This window comes from Bombina bombina, chromosome 6 (assembly GCF_027579735.1).
Source record: "Bombina bombina isolate aBomBom1 chromosome 6, aBomBom1.pri, whole genome shotgun sequence".
NCBI classification, from domain to species: Eukaryota; Metazoa; Chordata; class Amphibia; order Anura; family Bombinatoridae; genus Bombina; species Bombina bombina.
Genome location: NC_069504.1, coordinates 573,479,458 through 573,497,205, shown reverse-complemented (window position 1 = coordinate 573,497,205; position 17,748 = coordinate 573,479,458). Strand labels below are relative to the sequence as shown.

At 39.9% G+C, this 17,748-nt stretch overlaps 1 protein-coding gene across 2 annotated transcripts in view; it reads left to right on the top strand.

The window, feature by feature from the left end:
• Positions 1-17,748, top strand: part of THSD4 (thrombospondin type 1 domain containing 4) — a 1,326,695-nt gene that overhangs the window by 1,187,124 nt on the left and 121,823 nt on the right. For both annotated transcript variants that reach the window (XM_053717542.1, XM_053717543.1), the window contains one exon: positions 2,138-2,342. In XM_053717542.1, coding sequence (XP_053573517.1) covers positions 2,138-2,342 — 205 coding nt within the window. The remainder of the gene's footprint in view (positions 1-2,137; positions 2,343-17,748) is intronic.

The following is a 17,748-nucleotide window of genomic DNA, read 5'->3' as shown; positions in this document are numbered from 1 at the left end:
CAATTTGAACTGTATTTGGTAATGGACAATAAAATACATGGAAAGCGAGTACATGTATTTATTTTGTATAGCCACACATGTAAAATAAGTACAATACATAATATTCTTGTCAGTATAATATTTTGTGTTACAGCCCAACGTGTGTTGTTACTTTATTGCCTATATATGTTTTAACAAATGCCAGAACTGAGATCAGATGTAGCTGCTTTCTAAAGTATTATTGGTTCCATTAACATTCAGAATATGGCTGTACAAACTCATGTCTATGGCCATGTTTCAGGTACTGAACCCAAATGTTTTCTTTCACGATTGAGATAGAACATGCAATTTTAAGCAACTTTCTAATTTACTCCTATTATCAATTTGTCTTCGTTCTCTTGGTATCTTTATTTGAAAAAGCAGGAATGTAAGTTTACGAGCCGGCCCATTTTTGGTTCAGAACTTCGATAGCGCTTGCTGATTGGTGGGTATATTTAGCCACCAATCAGAAATCTGTACCCAGGTGCTGAACTAAAGATGGGCCAGCTCGTAAGCTTACATTCCTGCTTTTTCAAAAAAAGATACAAAGAGAACGAAGAAAATTTGATAACATTGGTAAATTAGAAAGTTGCTTAAAATGGCATGCTCTATCTGAATCATAAAAGAAAAAAATTGGGTTCAGTGTCCCTTTAACCACTATCACCATTGCACTTAATTCTTTGCTTATGCCTCTTTATAAAATACTTGTTTGTTGTGTATTGCTGAACGTGAGAATTGTTTCATACACGAGCTGCTACTATTGACATATCCATATTACTGCTCTTTGTAATGACATTAACCAGTGATTTGTAATCCAAACCTTAAAGTGAATGTCACGTTACTAATAGTGCCCCACAGCATTGGATAGACTTTTTAAAATTAACAAGGGTTTAATTCATGAAATCTTTTATATGTATATATGTATATATTTTGAAGAATTTTTACCTATTTACCGCAGCAACAATAAGCGCAGCTCTCCCGCCCGCCATATTGTCAAATTGATTGACAGATAACAATTTGTAAAATAACTAATCCTTGTCCCCCCCCCCCCCCCCCCCACAAGGCGTTCAGCCCCTTTATGTAAATGTCACTGCCTGGGGGGAAACAAGAATTGGTTCTTTTACGAATCGTCATCTGTCAATTAATTTGTCAAAATGGCGAACGGGAGAGCTCTGCTTATCGTTGCAGCGGTAAATAGGTAAAAGTTCAGCAAAATATATACATATGAATTAAACCCTTGTTAATAGTCTATCCAATGCCGCGGGGCACTATTAGTAACTTGACATTCACTTTAAGGTGCAATAATATGTGCTAGGGTTTGTGTATATCCCACACTCAGTGAAGGTGACTCCGTAAACTAAACATAATTATGTAATATGCATAGGGTTTATTATCATGAGTTGAATGGAATATCCTCAGATTTTGGTCTGTGGGAGAGTCCTGACAACAGGTTTGAAAACCAATGAGTTACACCATTCATTCCCCATTAACAAAAACAAACAAAAAATCTTGAAAATAATTAAGAATTAATACCAACACTTAATTCATTGTTCTACAGCACAAGAACAAATTCATAGCAATTTATCAGTAAAGTATTGACAATATTGTTGACTATTGACTAATCTATATTATGATATTTATTTTTTATTTAGTGTAAATTAAAGTGTTAAAACCTTTAAGGGACGCTAAACCCAATTTTTTTTTCATGATTCAGAAAGAGCATGCAATTTTAAGCAACTTTCTAATTTACTCCTATTATTATTATATTATTATTTTTGGTTCAGACCACTGGGCAGCACTTGTTTATTGCTGCTGTCCAATCAACAAGGACAACCCGGTTGTGAACCAAAAATGGGCCAGCTTCTAAACTTACATTCTTGCTTTTCAAATAAAGATAGCAAGAAAATGAAAACAAATGATAATAGGAGCAAATTAGAAAGTTGCTTAAAATTGCATGCTCTATCTGAATCATGAAAGAAAAAAATTGGGTTCAGTGTCCCTTTAATCAAAGTAGCGTGAGATTGCAAAGCAGAGTTTTAGAAATGTGAGTTGTGATTGATGCCTTAGATATGGACTTTATTTGATTTAACATATTTTTCTTGCTAATGCTTTGTTACAGAATATTGGCTGTGATGATTACTTGGGGTCAGATAAAGTTGTGGACAAATGTGGAATCTGTGGAGGAGATAACACAGCCTGTAAAGTGGTATCTGGTGTTTTCAAGCATGTCTTATCTAAAGTTGGGTACCACAAAATTGTTGAAATTCCCGAAGGTGCTATGAAAATCAATATCACAGAGATGGCAAAAAGTAATAACTACTTGGGTAAGTTCAATACTTTACTCTTTCCACTTTAATTTTATATTGTTAGTATATGCTGTATTGTATGAGATGGGATCACAGGTGTATTTTGGTCTCAATGCATGTGACTGGGGCAGCAAATCTTGAGGGAAATTTTTATCTTTTGATTAAAGTACCACTAAATACAGAAGAATTGCATAATTAACAAGAGCATATTATAAATACAATGCAATAGCACTTACTCTGAATTTCAAATAAGCAGTAGATTTTATTTGACAAATTTATTTTTCCCCATTTGCCGGTCCCTTGTATCATGTGACAGCCATCAGCCAATCACAGACTTGTATATGTATACCCTGTGAACTTGTGCACATGCTCAGTAGGAGCTTATGCCTCAGAGTGTATATAAAAAGATTGTGCACAAAAATTGATAATAGACGTAAGATGGAAAACTGCATGCTCTATCTGAATCATAAAAGTTAATTCCTTTTTTTTAATCAATATTTGATTTGATTTTCAGAATAAACAATAAACATTGCACCTTTCGGTGCTCCACTTCCAACATAACGTTGATACAATGACAATAAATGAAACAGCATAGAGAATATTCATATAACCCAATTTTAGGGTTAGGTTATTACTTCATTCTAAGTTACCTACTGTAAAAAAACAAAAAAAAAACCAACCAGACATGTGGACAAATAACTGTGCAAATATAATAAAACATGTGAATATGTCCCAGATAAAAGTTTAATTTTGACTTTAGCAGTGATGTGCGGTGAGGTCAGAGGCTGGTGAGGCACTGGCTATGATATGCCTGAGAAGCCCATATTTAAACCCAATAGAGGTAGCTTAAATTTACAATTAAATTAGCAGTTTGCACAAGGGCAATTAGCATTATTTACAACACATGCATACAGGTAAGAAACTAATTAAATTCTGATTATATAGGCAAATGCAGTTCCACTATTTATACTCAAATGACTCGTTGGACACAAGGTCATGTCTAAGAGCCATGCTAATCACATCTCCACAATAGCTGTAGCTGTGCTGCCAAAACTCCCACATTTAGAATATTCTATAGATCAAATTCAGAGATTAAATCAACACCTTATGCCACAGTACGACTCCTTACTGGGTTGAAATTGCAGCAGTATGCAGGGGAGGTTGAGGTATGATGATAGTTAATTTATCCCAACTGTCAGCTCTGACGAGTCATGTCAGTCTGAGAGCCATTGCTAATCAGTAATCACATCTTCGCAATAGCGTTTAGTCTCTCCGCAGAGTCCACCACTGTCACCTCTCTGCACTTGGCAAACAGCACCTAGGTGAGGTCAGTCAGTCAGAGTACTGAACCTTCTAAGACCTGTACCACACTACCCAGTGTCTAGCACCATTAACCCTTCAGCTGCCTTCCAGATTCCTGCAATTGGGCTAACAGATAGTTATTTTGTTGGTTGAAAACAGGTTTGCCCATGCTTTTTTTGTGGTAGGGTTTGTAGGCTCCTCAGGCAGGGCAGCAGCTGATCGTAACATCCTCTGGCTCCACCTCTTGATACAAGAGCTGCTCAGGACAGCAGCAGTCTCTTCTCGGTTACCGCCAGTGTTCCTCTCTATGTGTATGCACAGGGAGTCAACCAACTCCGGTCACATTCACCTTGTGCTGTCAATCACCAGGAGAACATGACTGCCGCTGATTGTCTCCCCCGCAAAGAGGCACCATAACAGCTGCATCCTATTGGCCAATATTTAGCCTGCTGCATTTATATCAACCAATAGGTTGCACTTGAAATCAGATGCTGCTAGAGAAGCATCTATTCATGTTGTGCAATGGAGAGAAGCAGACCTGTATGCTGCCTCTCTCTATAGCATTTACATGGAGGAAAAAATGGAGATTTTGTTTTTTTTTTATTAAAATTGAATTTAATTAAAATGTTGGTCCCATATGACAGGGGAGGCAGTGCCTCATCTGCCTCCTATGACTGCATGTCTTTGCTTTAGTGTCCCTTTAAGCTGGCCATGGTCACAAATACAATGTGGTGGGAGGTAAAGGCAGAGTGACAAGTATTTGTTGGAAGAACATTGACATTAAATTGTGCACAGTCTTTTTATATGTGCAAGAGTTCACAGTGTATATATGTCTGTGATTGGCTGATGGCTGTCAAATGAGAGAAAGAATCCCAGCAAAGCATGTGGGTGCCAGGAACAGGTCAAGGTCCATACCAGATAGACAGAACCAGATGTCAACACAACTTGATTAATCCAAAAGAGTAGTCAGAAGTCAGGCTTAAGTTCAATACCAGGATATTTGCCTGGAACTAAAGGTCACAGCAAAGGAAGCAGGCAGAAGAATAGTCAAAAGTTCAGTTCCAAAGGTCAGTAGCCGGAATATCAGTCTTCAGATCAGGGTACAGGCAGGGATAAGGCTTGAAGCATAAGTTAGGATGTAAGCAGGGGTCAGAACCCAGAAAGAAAGAAATAGACAAGAATGCCAGGACTTCCATATGAATAACCAAGCACCAGTCTGGTATAATAATGAACTTCCGACATCCAGGTGACAAATAGTTCTAGCTTAAGCACAAGTATCTTAGTCAGATAAATCAAAGGAATACGACTTCTGCTTGTGTGCTCTAAGCCTAGAGACTTCTGACTCCGAGAATAGATGTCCATAGTGCAATCCTACACTAACTCCAGCACTAGACCTCCGTTTCTTCTTAATCGGGAAGAGTGCACAGCTGCATTCATTATTTTTAGGAAATACAGAACCTGGCCACCAGGAGGAGGCAAAGACACCCCAGCCAAAAACTTAAATACCTCCCCCATGTCCCTCATCCCCCAGTTATTCTTTGCCTTTCGTCACAGGAGGTTGGCAGAGAAGTGTCAGAAGTTTGAGATAGTCTCTTATGGAGGGAAGTACTCTTCGAAATGGGACTGGAGTTTTAAGTAATCCTATCAGCCTCTCAGTGAGAGCATGGATGAATGTTAAAGTCCGGAGATGCAGGGAGAGTTTTCCTGCAAAACCATCCCAACAGATATTAACAGCTCCTTGGCAATCAGCGTTGATGAGTTTCGCTGCCTGCCTTTATTCACTCAAGTCCATGTCAGAAGCGAGGCTACTATCTGTCATACTTGAAGGGCATGTTCCTGTTCCACGGCATAGATTCTGGTAAGATTGTTTCATGTTATTTCGATATGTGAATGTAATGTTAACAAAACAAGGTAGGGTCCCAGTGGGACTCCTTTTATCTTAATAAGGAATCATGGGTTAATATCTCCTAAGGGGGGTTATTGAACAGGGAGGACTTTAATCATGTTTGTTATATGTTTCTACCTGCTAATGTGTAGCAATACCTAGGCTCATGGTCTCTTGAGATTGCTAGCCCTTTTTGTGACTGGCACGGTGCACCTCATGACGGGTGGGGTTACGTTGTTTCTCACTTCCGTATACTGACTGTGTGGCAACAGAGAGAGTCTTGCTCGTGGGTTGTCTGGTTCACAGGAGGTGGTGAGTGCCCCAGCTATTGAGGGTGTAAAAGGGGTGCCAGTTAGTATTAATCTTTTTTTGTAATCCCAAGATTATGGAGGATTCTGATATCTTAGTCACGGATGTCTCAGATACGGAGATTGCGTCTTGTGATGAATATGAAATGAGCCGAGTACTCAATGCCTATCACTTATGTTCCGATTGCCGTTCTAGAGTACTCTCTTCTCCCGAATCAGGGAGCTTAGAGTGCGTTGAGCCATCCACCTTCAAGGTTTCCATGTCCCATGAGGCACGTGCCCCAGACCTTTCCTCGGCTATGCAAGCAGGTGTCCCTATGGCCTTTACTTCTTCTCCGGAGGGTGGCTTGTTTCCTCCAAAGGTTATGGTATGGTTCCGCATGGCCATTTCTATGGTGCTGACTCATTTATATCTCCCAAGTGAAATATTTCTAAGATACTGTCCGTGTTCTGTTAACCAGGGCCCGTCAGGCGTGGGATCGCCTGATTCTGTTCGGCCTTCTGGGGAAGCATTGGCCTCTGAGGCTTCAGTGGCCTCAACCTTGGGGCCAGGGTCTTTTGTTGATCTGGCGAGGGATGATTTTGCCTTTTGTTATAGGCTTGAATGTCTTCATGTTCTTTTAGACATGTTTTGGCGATGTTAGAGGATCCCAGTCCTAGTGGACTGAGGGATCCAAGGCCTTAGATGCTGGATGGCAAATTGGATATGACGGTTGTGGATGAAGCTAATCTTTCTTTCTTTTATGTTTCGGCTCCAGTTCTGAGCTTGGGTGAATGGGGTCTCTGATCGGCTGGTCCCGTTGTTGTTCTCATTCACATTGGACATTTACCTGCGGATGCTGCCTTCCTTTGTTTTTGATCTGGTTGGATGTGTTTGATTTGTTTTTTCTTAAGCTCATGTCTGATAGATTTCCGTTTTAAAAACGTTTGTCTCTGGAAACGATACTTGCGATTTTGTGGCTGTGTGGGCACTTCCACTGAAGTTGCGCACTTTTTGAATAACAGAATTATGTTTTCTAGTTCACTTATCGAACCTTCGGGTCAAATTTTCTTGGACCTTGGACGGTTCTGGAGTGTCCTTGTACCAGGCAGGTACTGGTCGGATGTTTTCTGCTGTTACCTAGGTTCATGTCACCCTCGTGCTGCTGATTTAATCCTGTCGGATTCTGACTGTCACTTGGCCTATTGATAGGGACTCCAGGCTTGGATCCTATTTCAAAGTATGAGGCCTAGTGTGTAGATACAACGTTTCTGAATGGAGGGTTGTGAGTGCTGATCTAAGGTTGGCTTTTTCTGGCTACTTGCCTGGGATATGGATCTGTCTTTTCAGACGTCATCATGGTTCTTACAGGTCCCTGGGGACTCAGAACCATAGTTTCCATTCCTGTGGAGTTGGGAGATATGAGTGACCTACCTGGTCTAGTGTTCCGAGTAGTGAACGATTTGCGTCTTCACTTGAGGTCCTTCCGGATGCTAACTCTTTAGCCTCACAAACATTTTCTTGCAGTGACGGAGTCTCCTTCCCGCCTTGGGTGGATCATCTGGTCTGGAGGTTCAGGCATCTCCTTCCTTTGCTCAGAGTTGCGTTACTCTAAGAGGTGGAGCGCAGGGGTTTCCCTGCCTTCTGTAGGGAGCTGCGAAGCGTCCAGCTTTTACCCTGTTAACAGGGTTTTTGGAAGATTGATCCTGCAAGGATCTCTGGCTGCTGTCTCTTCCATATAATACCCTTGGTCTGACCATGGTCTTCAACGTTCGGGTGTTATCTGCGTACTCATTGCAAATCTAGCCTTGGGGCTTAACAGTGAAGAGCCGAGGTCGGTTACAAACAGCCGACCCTTCTGGGGTCAGGTAGTTGACCATTTATTCTCGATGTTCCGTTGGGGCTTCATGGAGGGTGGTTTGCGTTTAACTCACTGGGATAGCAAGCCAGGGTTCACATCCACCTTCGGGTGTTGGTTGTTACCTTGCCAGCATGTGTAACACATGGTTAAGCTTGTCTACGAGAGTTTTCCTTTTGATCCATGAGCACTGGGTGCCGAATTCTTAAATTGTTCAGGAGTTCTTTCAGACTCTTTGGTTTGAGGCTGTTGCTAGATCGCCTAGTCTATGGACTTTAAATGGTGCGCTCCTAATCATAGGAGACTTCTTAGGGTTCCTCAGGAAGTTAGTTCTTTCAATTGATTCCATTTTTGGAGGACTCTGGCCTAGGACCACGTCTCTCCCTGGATCGGGTATGGATGGTTTGGTCTTACCTTAGGTGTTTGTAGTCCCGTTTTTCCCTTTGAAGGGGGCAGGGCTCTGTTTCTCATAGGAGATTCCTATCTGCATGTGGCTTAGGTTTAGGTCTCTCTGACAGGTCCCTACTGATCTTCGGGCGCATTTGATGTTCCTTGTATACTCCAGGTGTCTTTTCAATTGGGTTGGCGATATGGCCGAGGCATCTCGCCTCCATGGTAGGGTGTTTTCCGTTGCTTTAAGTCCCCTTCTCTCCAATGGAGTGGGGGATGGGTTCTCCTGGTTCAGAGGTACCTCAGTATCTGTGGCGACCTGTGGATCCTTGCTTTTTGCACTGTAAGGGTCCTTCCCTTCTTGCGTTTCCAGAATCTTGGAAAGGGAGATGTGGAGTAGTAACTGCCTGGTTCCATTGCTCCTCCAGGAGGAGGCTCAGGGTTTGAACCTTGATTGGGCTCCTGTTCAATGTTGGATTCTGATATTTATATGCTGGGGGTCTGAGAACCCTCTTCACTTGGGAAGTGTTCCCCTTTAGGGAAGACAGCAGTGTAAGGGATCTCGTACCTGAGCACAATGTCTGTCCTGACTCATGGTAGCATGCTGCTTGTAGTAATAATCAGAGTTCTACTCGGGGGCTTGCTCCTCGTAGATATATCCTTTTTTCTTCCAGGGGTCTGAGACTCTTGTCTTTGGTCTTTGACTAGCCTTTGGGCTGGGACCATTACCCTGGAGGGAAGGTTGGGGATCGGTTACTCTATGCAGTGTTAACTGTTTTCTTCTAGAGTCTGTCCTCCCCTTCGGTGGGAGGACTTTTGATGTCCTCCTCTTTTCTACCGGCATCTGGTGCTGGGAGGGGACGCTCCTTGGAGCCCGGTATTTAGAGGTCTGTTGTTTAGTTTTTTGAAGGTTTACAGGTTGAAACTAGCTACAGCTATTTGCACCTTGAATGTGTGCTAGCAAGCTGTAAATCGCCTCTCGTGGTTTGGGTTCCACAATTGCTGAGTCAGCTTCCTACCTGGGAGCTGGTCATTGAGAGTTCATGTTCAGATGGTTTGGTGTTCTCATGGAGAGCTCTTTGCTAACTGCTGGGATAGTTATGCTATTTCTGCTGTCTATGCTCGCCTAGTCTGCAGGTTTGGATCTGATACGAGGCAACAGGGAACTCATGTTTTTTCTGGAGTACCTTATGGTATGGTACTGTGTCAGAGATATGAGGGTGACCCTTGAGTCCTCTTTTGTGATGTGTTTCCCTGAGTATGAATTTTTTTTCAGGTCCTTGTGTTTCTAGGGAGTTAGTCTCCCTGGGCGCTACTATCGTAAGACAACCTTGGGTTGTTCTATGTTTGTTGAGCGGTGTGGAATGATCCTTGGATTTCTTCTGGGAATCTGTTTTTCCTTTCGGGGGCAGGTAGTGGTCCTTGTCTTTTGGCTGGGTACTCTTCATGGGAGTCGAGAGCTGTGGGGCTGACTCTTCGTAGGCTGTTTGTGCTTGACAGACTCTGGGACTGAGTGGTCTCTAGCTCGGCTTTGCTGGTTATGTAACTACTGTGCAGTTATCTGAGCTTGTTTTTTTTTTCTTTACCTGTGTCGTCTATATTTTCTTCTTAAATGGAAAGAGTCAACAGCTGCATTAATTACTTTTGGGAAATAAGAACCTGGCCACTAGGAGGAGGAAAAGACACCCCAGCCAAAGGCTTAAATACTCCTCCCACTCCCCTCATCCCCAGTCATTCTTTGCCTTTCATCCCAGGAGGTTGGCAGAGAAGTGTTAGAATTTAATTTGTCTCTTATGGAGGGTAGTACTCTTCGACATGGGACAGGAGTTTTAAAGGGACAGTCAAGTCCAAAAAAAACTTTCATTATTCAAATAGGGCATGTTATTTTAAACAACTTACCAATTTACTTTTATCACCAATTTTGCTTTATTCTCTTGATATTCTTAGTTGAAATCTAAACCTAGGAGGTTCATATGCTAATTTCTTAGACCTTGAAGACTGCCTCTAATCTGAAAGCATTTTGACCACTAGAGGGCATTGGTTCATGTGTTTCATATAGATAACATTGGGCTCATGCACGTGAAGTGACCTAGGAGTGAGCACTGATTGGCTAAAATGCAAGTCTGTCAAAAGAACTGAAATAAGGGGGCAGTCTGCAGAGGCTTAGATACTAGGTAATTATAGAGGTAAAACGTGTATTATTATAACTGTGTTGGTTAAGCAAAACTGGGGAATGGGTAATAAAGGAATTATCTTTCTTTTTAAACAACAAAAATTCTGGTGTTGACTGTCCCTTTAAGTAATCCTGTCAGTCTCTCAGTGAGGGCTTAGATGAAAGTTAGAGTCCACAGATGCAGGAAGAGTCTTTCCGTGAAACCATCCCGACTCATGTTAACAGCTCCTCAAGCAATCGGCGTTGTCGAACTTCGCTCTGCCGCCTGCTTTCTCCTCTCAAGTTCATGGTGGAGGCGATGCTACTATCCGTCGTTTTGCACAATGTTTGAGAGACAGTTGTCTCTGTTTCTATGCCCGGACCTATACCTCCGGTTTCTCCTGGTCTAGACGTAGTTTCCCCTTGTCTGTCGGGACCCATTTGGGCCCTTGTGAGCTGGGCTTGCTCTGGGGTTTTCCTTTATGGATTTGTGACCTTTCGTTTTTTTCTTTCGGTTCTCCTGATCCTATCCCTTTGGGAGTTTAGGCTGGTGCTCCCTTCTTTAGTGAAGGGTGAGTAGTGAGGGACCGACTGTTGGGCGATGGTGTCTCCTGGAGGCCTGTTGGCTCAGTTGAGTCCGATTTTGCGGTCTCTAGCTAGGCTCTGTACTACCTGCGGGTCAGTGTCCTTAGGGCTTTTCCTTTTAAAGTTTTCTTGGATTCAGACGAAGCTGGGTTATTTTCTGGGCAGTGGTTTCAGGCTTGGTGCTCTCAGAATGGGCTGCCTATTGTACCCTCCTGTCTTAGCATTCAGTGTCCTCTATAGCTTGGGTATTGTTTTTCCAAAAGTAATAAATGCAGCTGTGGACTCTTTCCATTTAAGAAGAAAAACATAAATTATGCTTACCTGATAATTTTCTTTTCTTCTGATGGAAAGAGTCCATAGCTCCCACCCGTAATTTATTATGTGGGGCATCTTTATTTTATTCTTCTGGCACATTTCACCCTGATATTCTTCTACTGTTCCTTGTTCCTCGGCAGAATGACTGGAGGATGAGGGGAGTGGGAGAAGTATTTAAGCCTTTGGCTGGGATGTCTTTGCCTCCTCCTGGTGGCCAGGTTCTTATTTCCCAAAAATACTGAATCCAGCTGTGGACTATTTCCATCAGAAGAAAAGAAAATGATCAGGTAAGCATAATTTATGTTTTTTTATAGGGTGTAGGGTATTTTCAGGCTGTGGTGCCTTTTGCAGGGGTCACGTTTTTGTACCCACCCTTTGTTTGCATTCAGTGTCCTCTAGCTTGGGTATTGTTTTCCCAAAAGAAATGAATGCAGCTGTGGACTCTTCCCATTTAAGAAGAAAAACATAAATTATGCTTACCTGATCATTTTTTTTCTTCTGACGGGAAGAGTCCACAGCTCCCGCCTAAGTTTTGTCTATGAGGCGGCAGTAATTTTTTGTTCTTCTGGCACATTTTTTCACTCTGATATTTCTCCCACTGTTCCTTGTTCCCTTGGCAGAATGACTGGGGAATGAAGGAAGTGGGGGAGGTATTTAAGCCTTTGGCTGTGGTGTCTTTGCTTCCTCCTGGTGGCCAGGTTCTGTATTTCCCAAAAGTAATGAATGCAGCTGTGGACTCTTCCTGTCAGAAGAAAAGAAAATGATCAGGTAAGCATAATTTATGTTTTCTTCAGTGCAGCCCTGAGCTCAGGTTGTGTAAATAAAGCTAATAGTGCAACCCTGGACCTTGATACAAACCCAAGGATTAGCATTACCTGCTTAAAGGGACAGTCTAGTCAAAATTAAACTTTCATGATTCAGATAGGGCATGCAATTTTAAATAACTTTCCATTTGACTTTTATCATTAAATTTGCCTTCTTTCCTTGGTGGTATTTTTGAAAAGCTAAACCTAGGTAGGCTCAAACTGATTTTTAAACCGTTGAAAACCACCTCTTAGCTCAGAGCATTTTGAAAGTTTTTCACAGTTAGACAGTACTAGATCACGTGTGTCATATAGATAACATTGTGCTCACTCCCGTGGAGTTATTTAGGAGTCTTCACTGATTGGCTAAACTGCATGTCTGTCAAAAGTACTGAGATAAGATACAAGGTAATCACAGAGGTAAAACATATATTAATATAACTGTGTTGGTTATGCAAAACTGGGGAATGGGTAATAAAGGGATTATCTATCTTTTTAAACAATAAAAATTCTGGTGTAGACTGTCCCTTTAAGTAAGATCCAGGGAACCTTATAATAGTAAATTTTAAAATATGCGAAAAGGAAAATTACGTAAAGAACATTGGAATATGAATTATTCATATTTTCATGTCTGGTTAGCGCTAATGAGAATATGTGATGGTGTTTGCGAGAGTGTGGTGTTATATCTTTTCCAAAAAAATGTCTCCATTGACTTCTATTCTAAGTTTGGATTTTTGCACTAGTCGGGTTAATGCTAGAGCAAAAACAGTTAACTTTCAACTTGTAACACCAGCGCAACCCAATTAGCGCAAAAATCTAAATTCTAGTAGAGTTATCGCTATGGTGGAAATGCAAAATGCCGCTCCACTTGTAATCTGGCCCATAATGAGGTAAACTAAATTAACAAAAATTAGACAACCTCTGCTTTGAAATAACAAGACATGACCATGAGACAAGATACTTCCCAGGGCCAATATTAATCTTTATAAATTTTGCATGTTGGGCTGAGGAATAGGTGAAAAATCATGACCCCACCTCTAAAAAGCCCAAGAATACACATAGCCAGTCCCTGCAAACACCTTTAGTTCTATTCAGAGAGAATACTTTACCATAACCAGAGAGACTACTTTACCATAACCAGAAAGGCTACCTTACCACAACAAAACAGACATGCAAATAGTTTACTTTTACAAGTATTTACATAAACTGTTTTGCAAGCTTGTTTCCTAAGAGGTGCAGTTGTAATTATTGTTTATCCATGTTGCTAGCAATATGTTTGATGTGCATAATATTGTGTTTCAGTTTATAATTTTTTTTTTCATTTATTATATGTAGATTATAATCAGGTCTATGTGCATTTTTATTCTTGAGTGCAAAGAGAGGAAAGTAAGGGAGTGATGATAGAGTGAAGGCAAGTACTTAAAATCTAGAGAAGCCGGCTAAACCTTTCACCAATTGTCCCACTCAAGAAACTATTTTGATTTGAAGGGTTTCAGTAGTCAATGCTGGAACAAGTAAAGTGCCCGCCATATGCTTCGTTAAAAAAAATACAAAATTTAGCTAGCAACTAAATGCACATAGTAAGTGACCTTAAACAGAACTTCTGGAGACATTAAACTGTCAACAGTAAAGATGTGTTTACTTGACTTTGCTGTTGTGAGATCTTGATTATGCGTTGAGATAGGGAGAGTGATACATTGAAATTATAGAAAGCGTGGCATGTATGGAGGGGTTAGATGGAAGGAACAGTTTCCAATATGTAAGAATGATTTATGCAAGGACTCCTCATGCCTTGTTACTGGGGAAAAAAATACCCTACATTTGGGTTAAGGCTGAGGAAAAAATGTTCTGTTATTTACAGTAGATATTTGCACTAAGAAACAAGGAAAAATAATTCCTAATCTAATTGTTTAGAAATGGGAATTCAGTTTTGAGTATAAAAACTGAATTCTGTAACTGTTTGTTCTTTTTGAGATCCTTGGTATAAAATTGAATTATGTAACTTTTGTTCTTTTTGAGATCCTTGGTGGATTTATAGAAGTTATACTAAGCTTGAAATTTGTTTTAAATATGATCTGTACATATTTCATTATTTGGCTTTTCATATGAAAACAACATTGTCAACTAATAATACAAGGAATAACTTAATAAGTGTAAGACAAAATGGATATAGTCATATACACAAAAATAAGGCAATATAAAACACTCTCTTAAGTATTATAGAAAAAAATATTAAAATCTTTATTAGTTAATAATAAAAAAGAATTTTCACTCAATGGGGTCTATTTATGTAGGTGCAGACAGACATGATCCGCTATAGCGAATCATGTCCGCCGCACATCGATAAATGCCGACAGCATACGCTGTCTGCATTTATAATTGCACCCGCTGTTCTTGTGAACTGCTGGTGCAATACCGCCCCCTGCAGATTCGCGGCCAACCAGCCGCTATCAGGGGGTGTCAATCAATCCGATCGTATTTGATTGGGAGCAGCGGAACTGAAGTGGAGAGGGTCCGAAGCAGCATCCGCATCTTCATAAATAGACCCCAATGTATGTCAACAAGTCACATACATTAAAACACAGTACTTTAGTTCTAAAATTTGGTGCAAAAAAATATATACAAAGTAACATAAGACCAAAAACACCCTGTCCGCAATCAGATACCTCCTAACCTAGGTGGGTAGTGTTTGTGAGTTTAAAGCTTTGACAGAACATCTGGAATATAAAATGATCTTAGTGGAGCCAGGTACTTAACCAACAGGCTACACATGTACCATAGCAATCAAAAATAATGTAGCAGACAGAATTGTGAAAAAGCTGGTCAATATAGTAAGCAGTGCAATGAAATGGGGAATCACATACATCCCACAATATACTTGTGGTTTATGATGACCCAAGTATTCTGTAATAACAGCTTAAAAAACACTCAGCACCTTTTTCAGGGGAGGTTTACTCACCACCACAGCAATACCTGCCCCGTCCCAAGACCGTCTTAGACAGACTTCACATTTGATCTCACGCTGGCATTTGCATGGTATTTGTTCCTACAATGACATACTATACTCATTGTAACCCAGCTATATGCTCGCACCGGTATTCCTGCCAGTGTCACTCTATTCACCTGGGCAGGTATTGCTGTGGTGGTGAATTAACCAGAAGAGTTGCTGAGTGGGTCTTTAGCTGATATTGCAGAAAGCTTGGGTCATTTTAAACCGCAAGTATATTGTTGGACATATGCAATTAACCATTTCAATGCACTGTTTATTATATTGACCAGATTTTTGTGATTCTGTGTATATCAGGCACATTTTGTCTGCTACCTTATTTTTTATTGCTACAGTACATGTGTAGCCTATTGGTAAAGTACTTGACTCCACTAAGATCATTTTATATTTCAGACGTTCTGTCATAAGGTAGCATAGGTCCTCCAGTGCTTTAACCTCACAGGCACTACCCACCTAGGTATGCTGGGGGTCTGGTTGCAGCTGGGTGGTGTTAGTCTTATGTTACTTTGTATGCAAACTTGCTCATACTTTTTTTTTTTTTGCACTAAATTTTATAACTAAGTTCTGTGTTTTAACAGGTATTTTTTTATATTAAATAATAAAGATTTAAAAAAAAAATTTCAATAATACTTAAAGGGACAGTCTAGGCCAAAATAAACTTTCATGATTCAGATAGAGCATGTAATTTTAAACAATTTTCCAATTTACTTTTATCACCAATTTTGCTTTGTTCTCTTGGTATTCTTAGTTGAAAGCTTAACCTAGGCGGTTCATATGCTAATTTCTTAGACCTTGAAGGTCACCTCTTTCAGATTGCATTTTAACAGTTTTTCACCACTAGAGGGTGTTAGTTCACATATTTCATATAGATAGCACTGTGCTCGTGCACATGAAGTTATCTGGGATCAGGCACTGATTGGCTAGACTGCAAGTCTGTCAAAAGAACTGAAAAAAGGGGCTGTTTGCAGAGGCTTAGATACAAGATGATAACAGAGGTTAAAAGTATATTATTATAACTGTGTTGGTTATGCAAAACTGGGAAATGGGTAATAAAGGGATTATCTATCTTTTAAAACAATAAAAATTCTGGTGTAGACTGTCCCTTTAATAGTTATAGTCCCTTACTTTGATATGGGGATATGACCCTATGTTCTCTTACTCTTATCAAGTTTTTAATTGTTCTTTAAGGGTATGCACCAAATAGTGGTCATAGATACCATTATAGATTTTTCTACATTTAAAGAAATTCTATCTAGAAAAGAATTATGCTCTCTCCTAACTTATTAATAATAATACAAGGAAGGTGACATAAAACCTTGCAATTCCAAAACGGTTGTATATTCTTTTGATAATTTAAAATGCCAACACTTGCTTTGTGTGGTGAAGCTAATCTGAACTGTATGCTGGAGTAGAAAATGCTTGCCATTGTAATTTTGTTTGAATAGGTTCCATTCTTCCATGCAGTATATTTTCTTATAGTGTTACCTTTACTGGTGCAGTTTAGGAACACATATGTAGTACAGTTAGGCTGGAAAAGTCTACAGTGTGCACTTCCAGTTCTCAGATTTGGAAAACTCACAACTTTCAAAGTAAATTTACAGGAAAAGAGGGCAAAATAAATAAAAGTATATTGGCGATTTATTTTTTCTACCTAAGCATAATTACATTACAATCTTAAGGTTTTTCATGTTCCTTTAATCTTTAAAAAGAACTTTGGCTTGCAACTTTGCAATTACATTGTGTTTATTAGGGAAAAAAAGAGGTACTCTGCATCCAGGCGGTTGCAAGTAAATATTCTAGCAGAAAGAATGTGGGTCTATGATTAAGCGCCACTAGGGGGCGCAAAACGCATCAGCAGTTCATTTGGATACGCTATCACTTGTATGCTGGTGTTTTTTAAAAGAAGAAGTACTACCCAACTCCAGTCCTCTAGGACAAAAATTATTACTCATAATTAATAGCCCACCGATTATTGCACCTGTCTTCAAGAACCATTAGGCATACAATAAAAATGAATTTAGGAACACTAAATGTAAAGGCAATTAAAGAAACAGGAAATGTTTTGTAACATGTTACATGTCACTTTGTGCAGAATTATGTGAAATGAGGATAGTCTTTTGTTTTCAAAATTAGCTGCAAATGCATAATTTGGCACCTTACTTACCTCTCTAAGTGAAGCCATCCTCTTCAGCGCAACCGTTTTTATAAACTAGTGCATCATGGGCTCACTGTCTAATCACAATGAGCTCCAACAACTATATGTAGTGCACTCCTGTACTAGGTAGAACTGTCGGCTGTTACATATAGTTGAATGCCCCGATCGGGTGCGCTGTGATTAGACAGTGAGCCTGTGATGCGCTAATATAAATAAATTGCCGCAATGACTGCTTCGTTTAGAGAGGTAAGTATACTTTTACGTGCCAAAATAGGTGTTTGCATCTAATTTTTAAAACAAAAGACTATCCTCATCTAGAATTATGTAACGCTTCAAAACATTTACTGTCCATTTAAAGCATTTATTGCATGATAATTTATCAAATTGAATATATGCAAGTGATGGTAAATGTGAGTCTTAGAATTTGTCAACAAAAAAAACTTTATGAAAAAATGATGCATAAGCACATAATAAATCTATGTTTTAAAGCTTCCCGGTTCAGTAACAAAGTCCACAATGAACACAGATCAAATAAGGACTATCTAGGAATGTTAGACCAGAAAGAGCTTGTTATTTAAAAACATAATAAACTTGATCTTTTAGAACAAAAGACCTCAGTGTTCAAACATATTGTTTGTAGTGTTTCCAAACAGAATTATAGGGGCCAAGTAATGTGCAAAATTC